This window comes from Microchirus variegatus (assembly GCF_963457635.1).
Source record: "Microchirus variegatus genome assembly, chromosome: 14".
Classification (NCBI taxonomy): domain Eukaryota; kingdom Metazoa; phylum Chordata; class Actinopteri; order Pleuronectiformes; family Soleidae; genus Microchirus; species Microchirus variegatus.
The window spans coordinates 8733105-8755700 of NC_139815.1; the positions used below are offsets into that span (position 1 = coordinate 8733105).

Genomic DNA, 22596 nt, shown 5'->3' on the forward strand with positions numbered 1-22596 from the left:
TATCGAATATCTATATGTGTATGTGTGTATATATGTGTATATATATATATATATATACACATGATTATAGACACGTGTATATGTGTATATATATGAACTGTATATATAAAGGAAGATTATGTACTGTAGTTTTTTTTTTTCATTAGCTCAGTGGTGTTGTATATATGTATGTATATATACACACACACATACAGTACATATATATATTAATACACACACATATGTATGTATATATATGTATATATATGTGTATATATATAAAGGTACATGATGTACTGTAGTACTTTTTGTTGTTGTTTTTTTCATTAGTTCAGTGGTGTTCTCTGTACTGTTGTGTTTTCATACCACCAAAGTCACGCCCTTTACCAGTGAAGGGCAGTGCATCAGATAACAGCCCTGTCTTTTGTTAATTGTCACAACCGCCCTCATTCACTGCGTTTAATTTCACATGCGTCGCTTTAACGATGACGCGCAGCATCCGTAACCTTCATCAGCGATGTTCACTCAATGGAAAATGGCGGAGCGAGGCTGTTGATTTAGTGTCTCTGTGTTTCTGTCTTCAGATTAAGTTTCTCAAAGTGGAGATGGAGAAAAAAACCAAAATCATCAAGGATCTACAGCAAGAGGTGAGTCACTGACGTATCATTTAAGGCCACACAAGGTGACACGGCGTAAAAGATTCAGCCTCATTAAATCTCAGTGTTTCTGCTCGCACAGAACTGCAGTATGTCACCATGAGGGAATATTTTTTTATGAGATCAAACACCCACTCTTATATAGACTTACATTTCATCTTAGCATTTTTTTTGGGACTAAAGTATTCTGACAATGTCCAGAGACAAGTTGGGGCTGGTGGGTCATGTTGCTTTCACTCAAAAGTGGACACATTCCTCACGGCATAATATGTCACTGGATTGTGTGTTTGATCTTGATTGTGATCAAACTGTTGTGCCTTGTGTTGGCTGAGTATAGTCTCTCTACAGTTTCTACTGCAGTCAGTTTCCTGTGGCACTGTGTCGAAACATCAGAACAAAATAGTTCGTTTGAGGAGAAGTTTTTTTTTTCTCTCTCTTTGATTAGGAGGGACTGTCAACAAAGGCTCACATTTACCGTTGACACCTTAGACGGCGTCTAAAAAAGAAAAAGAAAAGAAGGTTCTGCTGGTAATACCATTGTAACTGTTCTGACATCACATTATCTCCTGTTCGCTTTGACATGGGCTCATTAAAGGTAACGTACAGTTGCCACATTGGTGGTGCCTGTCTTTAGACACGTTCAGTCTTTCACAGTTGGATGATACCATTGTTATTTTTGGTGTTAGCTCTGAAACCTGAAAAACATCAATACGAAACTTCTGCAGACCATTACTGAGACGTATTATATACTATCAAGAACTGCTTGCCCCATAATTGATTTAGACTATTCTGATTCATATTGGCAAGCTCCTTTCTCGCTTCATATGCAAATACATGTTTTTTTGATTATTTTGGCTGCATTGTTTTAAGTCGGGAAACATTTAAGGGGATTTAGTTGACATCTGGTACCTTAATGACATAAAACTCCTAAGAATGAGGCATAAAATCAAATCTTTTTTAGAAACATTTAATAAATATTTAATGAACTTAAAATAATAATAAAAAATATAGATAAAAGAACCAGCACAACACTGTATTTTCCAGATGTTCAGAGCAGATTGTGCGTTTATACTTTAAGTGTAAAAGGTTTTTCACACAGCAGGCTCATCATGCTTGATAATGGCACACCAGTTGCAGTGAATGCTTTTATGTTTTCTGAACTGCAGGCAGGCTATTTAATTACATCACAAGATCATGAAAAATGATGCTGAAGAGACACTGGAAATTGCCGCGCTATATTACTCACCACTTCAGAGGGAAAACTGATTTTGGCCAGATGTTCAAGTTAATTTGAGGCCAATTTTGAAGAAACAGTTTCGTTAACATGATCAGGTGCTTGAAATGAAGAACCCAACAATGACTTAATGACATCAATTTAGCGAGAGCACACATCCTCGAGATGTAACCTGACAAAATTCAGGCTTTATTGAATTTGTAAGACATGTAGGCTGTGCAGGGGATTTACTTAGCAGAAATAGCCATTTAAATTTGTTATCGTGTCAAGTGTAATTGATGACTTTAATATTTCCACCACATTTTACATTTCAGTGTATTCATATGTATTTCACATATGTTTTATTTGTAAAGCACTTTTTGTTTTTCATTCTTCAAACTTCAAAACATTCAGCTCAACTAGGACATTATTCAGTCTATTCCGAATCATTGAATATTTCATAGTTTCCGAAATAAAAACAAGGGGTTGTCTTTGAAAACTTTTTTCAAAGACAATTCAAATGGCACCAATTGTCTACGACTCACTGGTTCCCTGTCCTTTTAATGTAGAAGCTTCATTCAAACTTCACAATGTTCACAAAAGTGGGACTTTTATCCTGTAATTCCGCTCTTACATGTCCTTCACAAGACAGGAGGATATTTTAGTTACCGATAAAGACAGAGAGACTTTTAAAAGTTGAGTAAAAGATGCGGTTTCAATATTTTACAATAGTATTTCTATATATGTAACTTTCTATCAACCAAATATTTTTTTCTGCCTGAGCAGTATCCTCCAGTCAACATTATTATTACCTTTGCACCTCGTTGTGTCTCAGTTGCTAAGATACACAGGGCTCACAGTGAATCAGACAACCAAATAACCACAAGATCTTATTTACTTATCAGAACGTCGGCAACCCTGTGTTAGTTCACACACATCGTACAAAGTGGGATAAAAAGATTGGCTAAAGTTTGAGCATGTGGTGTTGTAGCCCTTGCTTTACTTATAGGTCCCATATTATGTAAAATCAACTTTTTAATCATTGAAATCCTTATATTTGGAACTCTGGGGGCCCTATCAGTCGCCAAAGTGTGAAAAAAGATGACTTTTTGTGATCGTCCTCAGTCTAAGTACAGGAGATGAAACACGCAAAGTTGACCTCGGTGCTCACTGGAACGTCACAATGTGCTAAATTCCTGGAATTGTTGTCTCCGAAAACTGGAAGTCTGTGAAAAGTTCTATTCTTGGCTCCACAGTGCAGCACAGAGTTCTACACAAACTTCCAGCCTCAGATGATTTATCTGTCCAGTGGATACATGTTATATATGACGGCAATGTGCCTGCTAGAGCCTGCAAATGATCGCTTTTCCAAATGCTAACTGCTGTTAGCTCCCAGTAGCCTCTGTAGCTGATGTCATTTCCTGTCCCTTAAGTTTCTGCGTTCTGAACAGGGCTGTTTTGGCAGGGTGATTGAACTGCTGTGGTGCTTCATCCTTATGGTATTTTGACCAAAGCATGTCACAGACATGTTCATTAGGACACCAGGGAACTAGGTTAACTTGGAGAAATAGGATATAATTTGGGACCTTTAAATTAATAATTATTAGTGATTGTGCCACAGTGAATGTTTCAGTCACTATTGAACACAAAGCGGTCATATTTCAGTGATATAATGAAGAAAGTCCCAAACGATTTGTGCTCATAATGTTGTGTTGTTGTACACAATGACGTGTGTGTGTGTATGTTGTCATCATTATCTCACTCTCCAGTGAACAGACATACGTGCCATGATATAAATGGGAGTCATGGTGGAAATCCATTTAGTAAACGATGCAGGATAACACAGTAGATCAACCCAAACATATTCTTGTTGATTTATGCATTAAGATGATATCACAGACAATTAAATCTAAATGAACATCTCCATCTATTATGCATTATCCATTAGCTACACCGTTTGTTCTTTGAGGGTCACAGTGGCTGAAGCTAATCCCAGCGGACATTAGGTGAGAGGCAATCACACATGGGCAATTTAGAGTCTTCGAGCTCCTTAAGCTGCATGTCTTTGTAATGTGCAAGAAAGACGGAGACAATGTGGCCCAGAGGTTCAAACTTTAAACCTTTTCCCTCTGAGGTAATCGTTTTAACCACCACAGCGCCGTGCCACTCTAAATGAATGTCAGTTAATGCCACATATTAAATTTGTTCATGCTTGCTTAACAATGCTCAGGGTAATCAGAGGTAAATGTAGATACTTTACTCCATCAATCAAGTGATCTTCACAGCAGGTTGCCCGTATTAGCAGTACGGTGCAGCTGATCAGTTTAACTCACTAAATGACCCATAAAGAAGGCCATAATTAGGATTTGCAATGAACAATTAGGGATTAAGTATTCCTTCACTACAGCATCTTGATTTGGAAGAGGGACAAGGACTAAGATACGAACAAGGAGGCATTAGATAAGTCTCTGCTTTAATACTTGTTACACACAGTAGTTGTGTTGTTGTTGTTGTTGTTTTTATATACCAGGCTTCCTGCTGATCTTCATTACCATAGCATCTACATTAGCATATCATCATTCTTTTTTTCTTTTTAAAAAAAAGATGGGGTGTGCCAACTTATTGACCTGATTAGAGATAACTGAATTATAAATGAAGGAATGATTAAAATTGACATCCCTGTGCTTTTAGGCTATGTTCAGATTAATAGGATATATACTGTACATATATATATATATATACACACACATATATGCTTATTTATGTATATCCATATATTTATGTAACCTCTTATCCAATCCGTTCAGGTCTGCGGCGATACTTCAGTATGTGGTTGTAAATAAAAATATAGATATCTGATGTGGCCCATGTGACATTAAATGAAAACACTCATATCGTTTTTTGTTTTTTTTCTTTTTTTACCAGCACCACAAATGACATTATCGAACTGTACCATGGAAGCATGGCAAAATTATACAAGGGATTAGAGGAGAGTTATGTGTCACTTACAAATTTCCTTCTGTTTCTGAATGTTTCTTATGGGGATCAATGGGGATCAAGTTACTTCAGTCAGGGGCACTCTCGTCTTAATTGAACCATTTATTGCGACGAATCGAAATGCAATTAGACTTGACGGTGATGGCTCTGGTCTTAAAATGTTCCCTGTATTGGTCAAGCCGCACGCTAAGCCAAACAGGGAGCACAATGTCGGAAAACCCCATACAAATGTGAGCTCAATTGCATTCAACTTCTGAACATGTCATATTGGTGTTTCCACCACCTTGAGTTTCCACAAACATAGTACCTGGTACCAGCTCTATGCATGACTGAGTGGAACGTGATCAATAGACTATGGTCATGTTGCTGTCAGCTGATTACAGCTGACAGGGGTAAGACGACCATGTCCTAGTTGACTTTGTATGTTATATTTCCCATCTCCTGCTTAATACACAGTGGTCTCACAATATCTGTTGTTGTTAATGAGGTATGTTTTCCATGTGTGCTGTTTGAATGGGCAGATTATGTTCAGATGTAAGATATCAATAACGTGAACTAACTATCAAATCTGATCTGTAATGCATTCAATTTGAAATTGATTTCAATTTTGTGACTAGTAATCTGAACATGGCCACACACCAGGGCTCTCTTCGCTTCCGGATATCCAGTGCTTAACAAATGTATTAGAGCACCTGTCATAAAAACAAGAAAGCATATTTAATCTTGTAGAAATCTTTCAAAAACCTGTTTAAAACTTAAATGTTATTGTTATTTATTTGGCCAATGAACTGAATTCACCTTTTTATACTCGAAGAGAAGTCGATCAAGCATAGCATTCAACCACTAAAACACATTTTTTCTGTTCAGGAATGCAAGTAAATAACCATAAGTTGACATCTTAATCAAGAAATAATAATGTGCTATTTTGTTTTTTGTTTTGCCCTTTTTTTTTGTTCTATTCTTGTCTGCACAGTGCAGCACAGAGTTCTACACAAACTTCCAGCCTCTCCAGATTTACTTGTCCAGTGGATACGATTTAAATATTTGACAGCAATGTGCCGGCTAGAGTCTGCAAATGATGGCTTTTCCAAATGCTAACTGCTAACACTCAAAACCGAGCGTTCTGAACAGGGCTGTTTTGGCAGGGTGATTGAAGGTATTTTGACCAAAGCATGTCACAGACATGTTCATTAGGACACCTTTAAGTCTTGCATATACAGCAAATCATAAGAAACATGTGCCTGCATCAATAGAATTCCGGATGTCACATGACTCTGTTTTGATGAACCACTATCATGGCAGCCTAAGAATGGGACAAGTACTGGATTGAACCTGTCAGAGTTCACTGCACACTTTAAATCCATGGAGATTGATATCAGGAAACTGAATATATTATCTCATCCTTATACGAAGTTGGAAACAACTAGAGATAACATTATTCCAGACTTCAGCATCCTGACATCTTCAACTCCCTGTGTTTACGTTGCTGTACAGACTTGGATGCCAGTTGGACCGAATCAATTATTTATCAATCGTTAACCACAAAATCCGTTGCTTGATGGGCTCCCATCACACCGTCTTCTTCTGCATGTTTCAGAGCAGTGATTCGCCTCAACTGTTTTCCCGGATCTGTGGGAATCTGGCAAAATGCTCTCTCATTAGCCATTGTCACTTTTATGATGAAAACAGCCGGCGAAGAGATGATCTTCCTGATATGATTTCCTGATATTATTGCCTGATTTATGCGTTGACTAGTATATACTGTATGTCTATAGAGGTCAATTGCAGTTGTGTGAGAAGTGCAGAATCACAAAGGTCAAAAGTGCTGAAGCATTATCATTTCACCATCTTAGAGTGCACTCTCCCTGATCTCAGGTTACACTTTTAAATGTAGTCTGATAACAATTCTCATTTAATGATCTTGTATATGACTGAACCACACCTTATTGTTGTCCTACAGTATATATATCTATGTTGTGTCTTTTCAGTCACTCACCTTTTGAATTATTTATTAGCCTCTTAAAGGAAAAACCAAAACTGTTTCCCAGCAGTTGATCAGAAACTACTGGAGAACAGAAACAGTTCTGCATGGACAGCTTTGTGACTATGAATTATGTGTCCTGTCACGGTCCAGTTTAAGATGCCGTGCATTTCCTGCAAACTGGTTTTCAACCTTTTCAGAAACTGAATATTAAGGTGAGTTCACATCAGTATGCTCTTGTTTTTAAATGCTGGATGCATTTTGCTCCAGAAAAATACGGAGATATGCTGAGATTGTTGGACTGCTGTGGCTCAAGAGAGAGCAGATTGCCCACTGACCAGCAGGTTGATGGTTCTGAACCCCTTGTATATTTTAAAGGTTAACCATAAGAGTACTACTTCACCATGTTTATGTCATATGCATATCATCTTTTAATGTGGTGGTCTTGACGAGCATATGAACAAAGTGCTTCCACTTCCTGATGGAAATGAAAGGTACATCAGTGATGCTAACCATATGCTGCTGTTTTTACCAGCATTTGTTTTTTTTTAAATGTGCCCTTATGTTGCAGATCTGCGTGATTTGTGTTGTGCCGTTGATTTGTGTTGTGATGTCAGCGGGAAGCTTTATGGCTGCGTTTCACTTTGAAGTCATTATCAATGATTTGCTTTTAGCGCCTGTTATGAGTATTTTGAGAGAGATTGATTTACAGAGCGACTTGAATCCTGCTGGGATTCATCAGTTTCTCACCGAGCATTGTAATAGACAGCTATGCCACACACTCTCAGCTCGAAGCTGCTGATGGTATTAAATGGTTGTCTTCTTCCTTTCATGTTTTTCTGTTGCAGTGTTGCAATGGCTTAATGACAGGAAGAAGAAAACTAATCACGCATCTGGGCATTTACTGAATTTATTGATGTGTAAAAAAAAAATGGAGTCGACAGTGAATGGAAACACTTTCATAGTGTTTTGATGAAAGTCAAAGCAGATGAAAACCACAGAGGTTAATCAGTCATTAATAGCGAGCTGCAGCTCTTTTTTATAATTGCTGATATAAGCTTCATGTTCAACTTGTTTCAATGAAGTCAAGTCACTTTTGTTGTGATTTAAAGTGATTTGGACAGTCACAACGCACAGCAGCGCAGATAAAACAAGTACAAACAAATGCGCGTTGAGGGACGTGACAACAACAAAGGCGGTGTGTTCTTGTGGTGTGTATCTGTGGCTTTTCATAATGGCAATGCTTAAAGTCTGCTTTATGGAGAAGCTCCCTTCAAAAACAACAACAAGCATTCATGGTGTTACCATGCCTACACTACTACATGACTGAGCTAATAAGTCACTGCATTAATGTTATGGCTTTATTTAAAACATGTGAACATAATACAATAAAGAAAAGGCAAAAGGCAAAACACCACATATGGGGGCCAGAGCCTTCAGCCGCTTTGCCCCCCGTCTCTGGAACCCCCCCCCCCGGGATCAGGAACATTGTCTCATTCCCCATCTTCAATACCATCTGAAAACCCACATTTTTAAACAGGCCTACTCCCTCTAACTCTCTAACTCTCTACCCGTTGCTGTTACTTTTTGTTGTTATTATTTTGTTGTTGTACGGCAACCTTGAGTGTCTTGAAAGGCGCCTTCAAATATAATGCATTATTATTATTATTATAAAAAAATATATGTCTGAAACATAAGCTCATTTAACCCTGCCCATACCCCACTGTTTAGTACCTGATAATCATCAGTTGACTTCCTGTTTATACTCACTATATTCAAATGTTTTACCAAATTTACATAAAGAATATAAAACATATAGGCTATTTACATTATATTAATATATATAAACATAACATACATATAAACATTAATTAAATGTCAAAAAAAAGTGAATATAGTGAATATACAGTACCAGTCAAAGGTTTGGACACCTTCTCATTCAATGGTTTTTATTTGTTTTATTGTATTGTTATTATAAAACATCAAACTATTACAGGTTATTAAGCTGAATGCTTAACATTATAAAACATATTCTGGTGTCTTTATTGTTTTTATTTATTTAGTTTAATACATAATTCCATTAGTTTTCCTTCATAATTTGGATCTCTTAAAAATAAAAATAAAATAATATAAAAACTATCATATGAGAAGGTGTGTCCAAACTTTTGACTGGTATTGTACATGATCTTTGCGACATCCCATCCAAGAGTTACTTCCTCCCTGTACTGCATAAAATCATATGCTTGTGCCTTTTTTTTTAACTGGGTCATACTTGGACATTGCTGTAGCTTTGTGAACACTCATTTCTGCAGTTTCACTCCACCATACAGAAGGATTTTTACCTTTATATGGATGCAAAGATGTTTAAAATCCAACACCCCCTTAAGTTATATTCCCCATTTCTATTAAAAAAAACACATTTCTGTTTCTATTGCCAGAAAGTAGGTTGTTTATTACGTCAAACATTATTTATGCGACTTGAAAATGAACCAGATCAGTGAATTTCAGATCAGTGAAGGTATTATGAATTATCCTTATGGCTCTTTTTTTTTTTTTTTTTCAAAATGAATAGTGATGATAGTGTAAATGTATATATAAAAAAAAATATGGTGAAACTAGTGAACTGTCTAGAATGTGGAGTCATTTGTGGTCCAGGTAATACTCGGTATTGAAATCTTTCTAAAAGTTTACTGTAAATGCATGTTTTATGTGAGATTTTCAGCTTATTGTATCATTTATTATCACACCAAGATACCTGTTTTTTCAGGACCTCTCTGACACAGTTAACATATTGACATTTAGAAGCTCTATGAATACTCCTATTGCACACTTTGTGTGATTTATAGCTTTTGTCATTTCCTCAGTTGGTGCCAGTGATATTGAACTGTTTGATCTTTTGAAATGAACCAGTTTGAAATGATAAATTATAATTATATGTTAGTGGCCAAAGTTCATTATATTATTCTTGTTATCATTAAATGTTTTATTACGCTAGTATTCATTCATGTCACTTTGGTTAACTTTTAACTTAATTTTTTTTTGTATTTTTACAAGAATTTTCTGCCCTGTTCCTTTTTTTAATAATTCTCGATAGTCTTCATTTTTTTTTCACATGCATATTTTTATTCTCTGCTGTATACAATTGAACAGTTTTTATCATACAATGTAAAAAAAAAAATAGTAGTAGCTAGTTAGTCATTCATGGTTTGCTCTGTCCTCACTCCTCCATATTTAATTTCTTCTGGTCGATTCCTCTCGCTATTATTTTCGTAAACTGTAAAAACTGGCAGGTGGACACTGATATCGTTAAATAATAAAGGTTAGCTTAACTTTAACGTTTCCAATTTCATTGGTGAATATGTTGTCTTCTATGACAACTAATTTCACATTATCACTGACTCGCACTAAAGTGCAGTGACAAAAATGAAGGTCCAAGTGAAAAGGGGTTGCAATGAATTATGGCATGCAGTGTCATTTTTTTGTAGTGAACGGACAGGCAATGTGGTCTGATCGATTGTTGTCACATATCAGAGACAGCAGGCCCTGACTTGTTACGCAAGAGTGATTGTGCTCTTGACATCCAGGGAGAGTGACAGTGTTTATTGTAAATTAACAAGGTGTAGGTAGATGGCAGTGACAGATTAAAGTGATGTGAAAGATTTTGTCAGTGCACTCTTACCTACCTAGTATTTGTATTTTACTGGCAGTGTAATGGATCCCTCATACACTGTATATGTGGAGTTTAAAGAAGTAGAAATAAAGGAGGAACCAGTAGAAGGTTGCAGCAGTGGTTCCCAATCTTTTTCTTTGTGACACATTATAACAAAACAATGCTATTTTATGTTATTGGTTACAGGTTGATACTGTTTTTTTTCTTTTTCTTTTTTGTATCTTTTTCAACCCAGTTATTTGTCGAATTTAAAGAGATCTGATGTCGCAAACACTGCACACGGTTGCCCTGAGGAAGTCACATGCCAAGTTTGAAGCCTGTCAGGTGACCTGTTGGATATGTGCTTGTGTATTGGTGAATGGACATCGACTTTGTCGTTTCAGTATAACACCATGTTCTGGGTTGAACCGCGTGAAAATGTCTCACCCACAGTGAGGACAGCCTCTTCACTCCCACCTCCCTGCACCAGACAGCACAGCTGCTGCTGATGAGCCGATGCCTGCCTGGTGTAGCGTGATAAATCAGCGATAATTAAAATTCCTCCAAAAAATTTGAAAATCAAGGATGCACACCATCGTGCCATGCTCAACCCATATCCAAAGACTAACGGTCAGCGTGATACGCCTGTCACAGACAGACAGACAGACGCGCAGATGCAACTTGCTTTATAGATAGATGTGGCTTGGTTGGGTTAATGGACTTATCAAAATGATATCCAGGAAAGTAAACTGCAAAGGATTTTGACACATGATGTTTCTGATAAGCACTCCACAGCCCTTGGCTTTAAAAGCACTGTTAATACTGATTTAGCTGCTTGACTGTTGACAAAGAGGAAAAGGAAGAGAAACAAATGTGCTGGAATCAAGAAAGACATTATTTAAACCGCGCTGCATTAAACAAATGAGCCATGAGTTGAAGCACAACACTGAGTAGGTCTCTGCTTCTCTGAAATTGACAGAAAATGTTCCAAATGGACAAGCCTTTTAGATGTTGCAGCAACATTGCATAACAAGTGTACAGGAAGGAAATTAGTTCTGGAAGAAAGGCAACCATATAACCAGGTCAATAGTAAATGCTTGCTATGTGTTAGTAAACAATTGTCATATTTAGATAAGAGAATATCAAAAGGCTTGAATTGTTTTGTGTTAAGAGAATCAACAACTACAACAGGAAAAAAAAACAATTACATGTACCTAAAGCTAAAGACCACAAGACAAATTAGAAAAACCGAGAAAGCTGTTGTACACAGTGTGCAAACACCCACACACTCCAACTCTACTGTGTATTATAGAGTTGTATATAGTTGTTTAAATTGACCAATAGCTTGTTAACACTGTAACCCCAACTGCCCATAATGTAAGCCTTTATGAACACTGTTTTTGCAGCATTGGTAAAAAAAAAAAACTGCCAGCTATTGCAATACACATTTCTGAACATTCAGGATATGAACATTTGCATGACATAAAGTTAGTTTAATAATGTGCTGTAACCTTGCATCACCAGTAAGATGTGCCAAATGCGTACAAGTGCATCACACCAGTGTACATATTTACTGAAATTAAAATACTGTTTGCTTGATATTGGTTTTCCACAAAATAAATAACTTAAAATGTCCCTCATTAAAGTCTCAAGAATCAGTTGTTGTCAGTAGTTAAACCAGACATTTTGAGAGATAGGTTTGATAAATGTATCAAATTTTCATTTTTTGCAATACATTCTAAGTAAAAAGCTAGAAAATACAGGAATATTAATTGGTGACACATAATACAGTATATGGGTCGTGGGAGTCTCTGGGAGTGACTAAAACAAGACATTTTTTGGAAATTCAGGAAATGATCCATTTTCCCTGATGCACTTTAACAGTGAGCTGGGTTTCTTCTCAAAAACAAAAAGTATCTCGGAATTCTTGAAATTTACCATCATAATAGTCGGCATTGCCCTGAACAAGGATGCATTGTAAATATTTGCAAAGCTCTTAAGGAATAATTTCAATGAATTTTTGAAAATCAGGAAATGATCCGTTTGCCCTGATACACTTTAACAGTGAGCTGGGTTTCTTCTCAAAAACAAAAAGTATCTCAGAATGACTTGCAATTTACCATCATAATAGTCGGCATTGCCCTGAACAAGGATCCGTTGAAAATATTTGCAAACCTCTTAAGGACTAATTTGAATAAAAAAATGTTTAACAGTCTTTGACAGTGAGCTGTGTCGCGGCACGTAAACATAATGTCACGCGCCTCTTTTTCCATTCAGTCGTCATGGAAACGCATCAAGACAGGAAGGATTCATATCTGCAGTATCTATGTCCTCAAGAGGGCCTTCAGCAGAATAGGAGAGAAGTTGTAACAGTTGTTTCGTCATTGATTTGGCAATCTGTCATTTACACTTAAGCTATATGTTCTGGCATTGCTGTTGATTTGGTAACTCAAAGCTAAGGAATTGAACATCAGATCATCTACCTTGAGCAAATCTAACAGTGTCTGCATGTATGAAAAAGCCCATTCAGAGAAAATTGAAATCATAAAGTTACAGTAATTGTGCCCCAGCTACTCTGTAATGAAAACTTGAGTGGCAGAGAAACCAAAATGCTGGATGTGTTTGTTCAGTGATTTGCGCTAAAAGGGGGGTGTGTTCATTCCGGGACCAGGAGGGTGGCTTATATTAAATCTGTTTTTTTTCTCCTAAAACTGCCAAAGTGCTGTAACATGCACAAAGACAAATTGCAGTTACTGTCTGTGAAAAAGCCAATTCAGCACCCCTCTTGTATTTATAGGTAATATTTCCCTCTTTCATGATTCCTGGGAGCCAAGGGTTGTCCAATTAGTTTAAAAACATTGGCCATTTTCTAACAATATTAGAAATCACAAAAACAATTCTGTAATCTATTATTGGACCGCACAGTCACAGGATGCTCCGTTTATAATGAACTGCTACTTACAAAAGACCTCCTAATATAGCTCTGTGCACTGTTCCAAAAAGAATCCTGGTACACATTAAAAAACACTTCAGAAACTGTCATAGTGCAATTTTATTTCATTTTACTTTGCAGCACCACAGAGAAAAACAATCTCCTTTTTTTGTTTCTGTGTATGGCACTGCTGAACAGAAGCCGTCACAGCCTGAAATATCCTAAAGCCCATATTCGCAGATTTCTGCGTCAGAGTTGTTCCCTTTTTGTGCAGCTGTAAAATATGCATTAAAACTACTGCATCTAAAAATAAAGTTGTTAAAATGCCGTTAAACCACTGTTATGTAACCGAGACATCTTAAGAACATTGCATTTCAAACAATACGAGTCTCTATACCTCAACTTTAAGACGTCTTTTTACTTACAAATCACCAGTTGAGTGCTGGCAGATTTAGCACTCAACTGAGGATATGCAACAGATGAATGCACAGATTAGAGCATGACTGCAATGGGCCTTTTTTCTGGCCATATCCAGGCTACATGAAAACACCGCAATATTTTTTCTGAATGCAGAAATCTTTTGCAAAACATTGAAACTCAAACTAAAGAAGTCCATCAAAGTAGCCTTTGTCCACTCTGAAATTATCATCAAGTTGGTGAAATTCTCATCATTTTCTTCGGGTGGAAGCGATAGAGTGCAGCCACACACAGAACATCTGCTGTAAAGGAATTATGGTGCTGGCAATCTATTTGCCTTAAAGTTTAAAGGGGACATATTCTGTAAAAACAACTTTTTAATAATTGTAATACTTATAGTTGGGATTCTGGAGGCCCTGTGAGTAGGCAAAGTGTGAAAAAAGATGAGTCACTCATGCCGCCGTCTAAGTACAGGAGATAAAACATGCAATGTTGACTTTCGCACTCATTGCTACACAATGACACATTCCTGGAATTGTTGTCTCATGGAGCTCCACTTTGTCCCCAAAAAACGCGAGAGTGCAGACGATGGCAACAGTATCCGGAAGAGTGGAAGTCCGCAAATTGTTCTATTCTTGTCTGCACAGTGCATCACAGAGTTCTACACAAACTTCCAGCCTCAGAGGATTTACGTGTCCAGTGGATACATTTATATATGATGGCAATGTGCCTGCTAGAGTCGGCAAATGATGGCTTTTCCAAATGTTAACTGTTGTTAGCTGCCAGAGCCTCAGTGACGCTGATGTAGTTTCCTGTGTCTCATTTGCATTTAAAGAGACAGGCACTCAGAGACGAACAAGCATTCAGTCTCACACTATGGGCAATGTTGTTTAATTAACCTCTGTATGTTTTAGGACATGTGGGAGGAAAGCAGACACACAAGGACAACATACAAACTCCATACAGAAACCACATGCAGGCTGCAGCAACTGCAATAATCTCATCAGCTCCCATGTTTTTTTGTTTTTGTTTTTAGTAATGACAGAAGATCCCCACAACCACCCTGGTTAAAAACACCCGCGGCTTATTTCATTAATTTTTTAAACACGCGAGTAAAACTGTTCATGAGCCAACATCAAACTGCCAATCACAGCAACAGGTGGAATTTGCAAAATTAACCCCCACCATTTAGATATATTCTGTCTGCTTTGAAGTGAGGTCTTAATGCCCAATTCTTTGATGTTGTCTTTCAATAGTGACCCATATCTGATATCTGCATTTACACAGACGAACACATCAAATTGATAGTCGTGTTAGATTTAGAAATCATTGTTTGAAAGTCTTAAAAGTCATGAAACCAAGGTTTGAGTCCACTGATTTGAGCCCTCATCCTCTATTGCACAGGTTCAAAGAGAGTCATGTGACCGTAGACAGTTTCCACATCTAATTTAGATTAGGGCTGCAAACCAAGATTATTTTCATCATCGTTTAGTCTGTCGATTATTTTCTCGGTTATATTCGAGTACTTGTTTGGTCTGTAAAAAGCCAGAAGATGTTGAAAAATGTGTCTTTCCCAAACCAGGAAATGATGATATCCATGTCTTATTTTGTCCACAATCCAAAATGATTTAGTTTTAATGATTTCTTTGTCAAATGGAGAAAAGAAACCAGAACATATTCACATTTAAGAAGCTGAAAAATTAGTTTTAATTATTGAAAAAATCTGCCCTGACGATATCTGAATCCACATGCTTTTTTTTTCCTGCTTACACTCTTCTGGGTCATATCAAATTTGTGCCACATGGGAGGCAAAGATCAGAATTGGGTCACTTCCACTGTGCAGTGTAAATGTAGCCTGAGAAACCTGCTGACATTAATGCAGACGCATTAGATTTTACACCTGCTGTGTCTTGTTTGGTCCAGGCCTTCAGACTTGTCAGTGTATCAGAGCAAAAAATAGCAGGTGTGAAAGGTGCTTTGGAGCATGGGTCAAACCTCACATCCAAGGTTTGGATCAGACAAAAAAAAAGGTGGCCTTTTGAATCATGCTTCAATGAATTTGAAAGTTGAAAACACTTTTCTTGGAGAGTTAAGTCTTTCTAAGAAGTTGAAGGGAGGTTAGGCACCTTTTCAATAATAGAAGATGAAAAACAAATGGAGGAGACGTTAAAATAAGGAGACAATATTCAATTGAATAATACAAATCAGATTTATTAAAAGAAAGAAGAACAGAAACTATTGCAATATTGTTTTGATTGTCAGCGTGTGCGCATTTTTACTTTTCAGAGTCAACTTGGTTGCTTCTTTCTGACAGTGCTTATTGTTCTGCTCTTTCATTGTTTCCTTTGTCATTGAAAACTTAAGTTTCTTGCATTTCACTGTTATGAAAACATGGGCATGGTGTGGGCTTTGGGCCTGGCATTCAGGAATGAAAACACCCTTAGACTTTCTTTTTTTTTTTTTTTTAACTCCATGTGAGATTGAATGTGTCACTCTCCACAAAGGTTGTGCACCGAATACTACATTTTCACTCTGTGTGGATTCATAGTTACTGGCACTGAACTCAAATCATAGGAGCTTGTTTGAAGGAGGTAAAGGCAGGCTGCATGTGTTCAGAGGGCTAGTGTCATGCTGTCACTTAGCAGTGCTGCTTTATTCCTCACAGCCTGCCATGGGTATTGATTTCTGGCCCCCAGCTTCCAGACGAGTGACCAGTTTTCTGTGTTATTCAGCTGTGACACTGTAAAGTGGATGGTTTATTCTTTTCTTTATAGAAATACAAGTGCTCGGAGACTGAAGTCTGTGACAACAGAAATTTCTTTGAGATGTTCAAAAGATTACATTTTGTTTTTTGACTTAACCTAGTGTAGCTAGGGGCTGTTTTAACAAACGCTGGCTGCATGGGAGTTAAACTTTTAAAGTCTTGACACCAGAAATAGTGATAAGACATCAGAGCAGAAAAACAGAACTCCACTTTCAGAAGACACTTAAAAATAAAATAATGACATTGTGGGTACAGTCCTTGTCAAAATGATTGGCACCCCTGAATTTCAAGTATGTCATAATATGCCAGAAATGATAAATAACTTAATTCATTTTGTGTAATCAGAATAAATTCAAAATATTATGCTTTTCCTTGTTTTGAGTGTCTTTGTAGTTTCTCATTTAAGGGGAAAATTCTGAATGTGACATGTATTCAAACGAGTGGTTGTTAAAACACAGATCCTGCCCCCAAACCCCCTTTTAATTAAAATGGTCACTGATGAGACAAATCTGACATCAACAGACCTTTATTCCCACCAGACATTTTCCCCTGGAATGACTGTAAGGTTCAGTGTGAACAGACTAACTGTCATAGGTTTAATCAAAGCTGTGGTGGAAACACCTCACTGCAGAGTGAAGGGCATAATATTTGGTCTGTCGTGTATATCAGCGTTTGATTAATTCAGTTTGAAGTGTCACATTTATCCAGGCGTTTCTCTTTTTATCTTCAGTTAGTCACATAGATAATTCACTCTCAGCATTAGAGGCCTCACTGTCATCATTTCCATCTTATTGATCAGCTTGTTCTGTCATTTCTGATTAAGCTTGAACAAATACAAGGCATGGCGATAAATTCAATGACCTGTTAAGATGACTGTCCAGGTGGATGGGTTACTGGAGAGACTATTTCAGGTTCTTGAAACACCAAGCCTAAAGTTGCGTTGAGTACTGTGACATTTTAGTTTGTCAACAAATGCAATGCAGTGTTTCTCATCCAACCAAATCCAAAGGCATTGTAATTGAGAGAAAAAATCTGGACCGTTACCCACTGTTAATAAAGCCACATTTTTGTGTTGGTACTACTAGTGCAGTGCTTGTAGCAAGTATATGTATATGTATGTATGGTAATACATGATAAGGAATGTAAAGGCTAACGCCAGTGGCTGACAGTCACAAAACACACAGTGTTTGTATTATGTTAGCCCTACGCTAATGCTAATCGTAGTCTCACTAGCTTACCTTTGGAAACAGGTTCGCCAAGTCAGCTGCAAAATAAATATGTGCTCTCCTTTGGTGACACCTCGTTGCTTCAGTATAACACCATGTTCTGCGGTGAACCGTGTCAAAATGTCTCACCCACCGTGAGGACAGTCTCTTCACGCCCACCTCCCTGCTCCAGACAGCGCAGCTGCTGCTGATGAGCTGCTGCCTGCCTTGGTGTAGCGTGATAGATCAGCAATAATTATAATTCCTCCAAAAAATTAGAAAATCAATGATGCACACCATCGGGCCATGCTCAACCTATTTCAAAAGTCTTAGGGCGATAAAAATCAAAACACAAAAAGCCTTTAATGTTCTCTTTGTCAAAATACATGCTATGTTGCGATTCTGCTCCCTTTCAGCAGTAAATGACGACTTACATTTCACCATGTCATGTTGAGCCTTGATAATGCAAGGCCATTGTTTTTTATCCTCCTGTTGGGACCGGGTAGTTCAGCACACCTGGAGCTGTATAGGTTCACAGAGGGCACATAAACTGTGTGACAAGACAGCAGTCTTTTAAGACTATAAGCATAATCCCCTCTTTTGACCTGAAGAGTCCCTCAGAAACTGCCATGAGAGTTTAGCCCAGCCTGCCAAATGTCTTAAATGTCAAATGAGATTACTACTATGTCATATTTAATATCTTATCCTCACTGAACATGTGTTTTACTAATGCCAGTAATTTATATTGGATGCATTCCACAGCTTCACAACTGCATGACTTGTGCAAGCTCAACCGCAATTTTCATCAAATACAAGTCTCCCCAATTTCTCATGCTTTGAGAATGCTGACAAGCCTGTTGGACCTACTGACAGAAATTGTATTTTTTTATGTTACGTGTGGAATCTGCTCATTAATTTATGACAGAGGCTGTCAGACGGAGCCAAGAATTTAATGATTTTATTTTTTTTGCTATTTACGTGCAATTTTTTTTAACTTTCAAAATCAGTGATATAAGACAAAAAATACTAAAACTGCTGTTCATGAATAAACCACATCAAAAGAATGCACAAACACGTCATTAATTTGAGATCAAAATACATGAATCTGCCCTGCTATTATTCCATCATTATTTTAAAAGTCTGCCTGTAAAGAAGTTAAAAAGGAATAGTGACACTTTTCCAACCTCGATTGGTAACATCATGACTTCTGCCAGTGAATTAGAGCCAAGTAAAGAAGAGAGGTCTTAGCTTTCTTTCATACCGATTTCAATAAAGATAAAAAAAAAAATGTTTCTCAAAGTCCAGGCACAGTAAAACTAATTCTAGCTTCACTATTCACATTAGCAACACATTTGTCAAACCGAACAATATCACCCAGAGTTACCAATTTGGTCACTCACTCACAACAATGAGCATTAGCTAATGGAGTGTTTGTTAAACTTTTTTGAGCCAAGGACATTTTTGTCATTGAAAAAATCAAGAGGCACACCACCAAACAAAATGTTTTAAAAAATTATACTCTGTAGCCTATATTAACAACTGAGTCCTTCTTATCAAAGTGTCTTGAATATTTATATCCATATTATTTGCAGATAATTAATTATTTGTTTCGAAAAATGTTTTTAGACCAATTGGGTGAATTGGATAATTTCCCACGGCACACCTGACGATCTCTCACGGCACACTAGTGTGCCAAGGCACACTGGTTGAAAAACACTGAGCTAATGAGATCTATTCTGCTGCAGCTGCTTTTTCTATACAAGTGCTAATATTAGCATGATACATTTAGAATGTTGGTGCAGAATGAGTGTTGTATCGGTATCACTGAAAAGAGTAGCTCCTATGGTTCTGTTCTTCTGACCTTTAACTAACACAAATAACGACGTAATGTATTCACAACTGAGATTTACAAGCTATTAAAGCAGTGACACCATGAACATCTTCACACTTTTTTTTTTAATTTGATGATGCTTCTTGACCTTTTAGAATAAAATATTTAGTGACAACACTTATTGGATTGTACCATCTCTGACTGGTGTAAGGTATTCCTGCCAACGAAGCATGACCACATGAACTTTAAAAGATTTTAATGACTTAGTAACTCTGTACTGGGCTCTGGGCTCTGTACACTCTTAGAAATAAGGGTTCCAAAAGGGTCCTTCTTCAAGGGCTGAGGTTCTACCTGGAACCCTTTCCTGAAGAAAGGTTTTTTTTTTTCAAGGGTTCTTGGTAACACTACTGGTTCCAGTAAGAACCATTTTGATCCAGAGAACCCTTTAAAACCCCTTTCCTGAATAAAGGGTTTTAAAAGGGTTCTTGGTGGAACCTTTATAAAACGGTTCTACCTGGAGCCAAAAAGGGTTCTCCTATAAGGACAAGCCGAAGAACCTTATATGGTTCTACTAAGCACTTTTATTTCTAAGAGTGTAGGATTGACTGTGTGTGTTAGTTTGAGACAACGCAACACAGCCATTACAAATTCTTCATCAAACTTGAAGCATTAATAATAATAAATAAATAAAATCCACAGGAGTTGGTTTCTCTCACTTTCCACAAAGAGGATCCAACACTAATGTGTGACAAGTGGTGTGAAAGATGACCTAGATGGACAGTAAATATCAGCACTCAGGGGCTGTCAACATATCCACTACTTTAATATAATGTGTGAAAATTGAGTTGAGGCAAATAGCTGTTTTTTTAAACCTTCAACATATATATATATATATATATATATTAATATATATATAACATGTTTCCTCAAATCTATAATTGTCCATGTTAGTGTGCATTTTAATGTCTTTATATGAATCAAAAGCAAAATGCATCAGTCTTTTCTTTCTGTAATCCTGAGACGCACAACAAGCTTTTCTATGACTTCTTTATGGGGTGCTGCATTGTTCTATGGGCACAACATGAACATATAAAAATGTTCCTTTATTTTCAGGTCCACAGAATGACAGCGCTGCAGGAGTAACACTTTATGACATATGCAGCTCAGTGTATCACACTTTGCATAATGCACTGTGACATACAAGCTCCAGAGGATCTCATTTTCACTCTGAGTATTTCCTGGGGCTAAACTGTGTCACATTTTATGACAGCTGCCTGTTCATCCTGTCCTCGAATGGTGGTCCCTCTGTTGGGGTGAGAGGAGGTGCAACTGTGTGGAATTGATAGTTGGCCAGTTTTTGCCTCACTGAATCACAAAAACAACTGCCACCCCAGCTCATTACCACTTTTCAGTGTGCATGCACTGTATACTTTGAAGTATGCAGTGTACTGTACAGGTGTATATTGCAAAGTAAAAGACTAAGGCTAGAGCATATATTGTAATGAAACGTAGCTTTTTGTTTGCCAAATTATAGTACTGTAAGCCAACAAAAAAAGAGGTCTTTCCTTGTCTTTCAACCATTATTGAATGAATTCAGAACAAATCAGTGGCAATTACTCTAAGACAGCAAGGGAAGCTCAGCTTCCTCTAAAATACCATCAGATATGGACTGTGTTGTATTGGCATTTCAATACTAAATATGTGCTATAATGCAATTAGAATGTGTCACTAGTTAATTCAGAATCAGCTGTTTATCATGGAGCATGATTATTGTATTCCCGTAGCAGCCTCTGCATTAGGGCTGAACAATTCATCCAAATTATATCAAAATACTGCAATTTCCAAATCACAGGAGCCACAATATGTTGTAAAAGTAGACATATTGTACCCTATTTTTACAAGTTAACCTAGTTCCCTGGTGTGCTCATGAACATGTCTGTGACATGCTTTGGTCAAAACAAAGCAAAGTAGTGACTGGCTGGCAGCCAAAACGTACTGACTGAAAGCATATATTTTTATTTCAGTCATTTCAGTCAGGGTAATCTGATTTAATCAATATGGATAGTGAATGAAGTACAACAGCACAGCAATACATCTGTTTTATTTAAGGGATCTGCTCTGTATTGCTCACTTATGTATAGCACATTGCTAATTATATTGCAGGCTACATCATGAAAGCCCGGAGCATACGTCATCTTCAAAAACAACGCGTTATCAAAGCCACCAAATATCAAACATTCATTGTATGTGTACAAGCTGCTTTGAATTCTAATTTCTTATTCCTGCATCATGCATGCATTCCTGGAGCAATTTTAAAGTAGACATATTATACCCTATTTCTGTGACATACTTTGGTCAAAATACCTTAAGGATGAAGCACCACAGCAGTTCAATCACCCTGCCGAAACAGCCCTGTTCAGAACGCTCACTTTTGAGTGCCTGTCTCTTTAAATGCGAATGAGACACAGGAAACTACATCAGCGTCACTGAGGGCATTTGGAAAAGCCATCATTTGCCGACTCTAGCATCTACATTGTCATCATATATAACCCACTGGACACGTAAATCCTCTGAGGCTGGAAGTTTGTGTAGAACTCTGTGCTGCACTGTGCAGCCAAGAATAGAACACTGCACTCTCACGTTTTTTAGGGACAAAGCGGAGCTACGTTAGACAGCAGTTCCAGGAATGTTTTCATTGTGACGTAGCAATGAGTGCGGAAGTCAACATCGTGTTTTATCTCCTGTACTTAGAGGTGGACCACAAAAACATTTTTTTCACACTAGTCAGTCATTAAAGTATTAAAATTATTAAAAAGTTGATTTTGCATAAAATGTCTCCTTTAAAGCCAGAATGTGTGTCAAAATAGCATTTTAGATTCATACAGACTGAAGAGAACATCTTTGTTTCTTACAGATCTGCACAAATATCCGACAATAATCCTTTTAAATATGATTTTCAAAGTGAGTAAAAA

At 37.3% G+C, this 22596-nt stretch overlaps 1 protein-coding gene across 1 annotated transcript in view; it reads left to right on the plus strand.

The window, feature by feature from the left end:
• Positions 1 to 22596, plus strand: part of luzp2 (leucine zipper protein 2) — a gene marked incomplete at its 5' end in the record, with an annotated part of 150097 nt that overhangs the window by 81434 nt on the left and 46067 nt on the right. The window contains one exon of the mRNA XM_083901252.1: positions 564 to 626. Within this exon, the coding sequence (XP_083757378.1) occupies positions 564 to 626 (63 nt within the window). The remainder of the gene's footprint in view (positions 1 to 563; positions 627 to 22596) is intronic.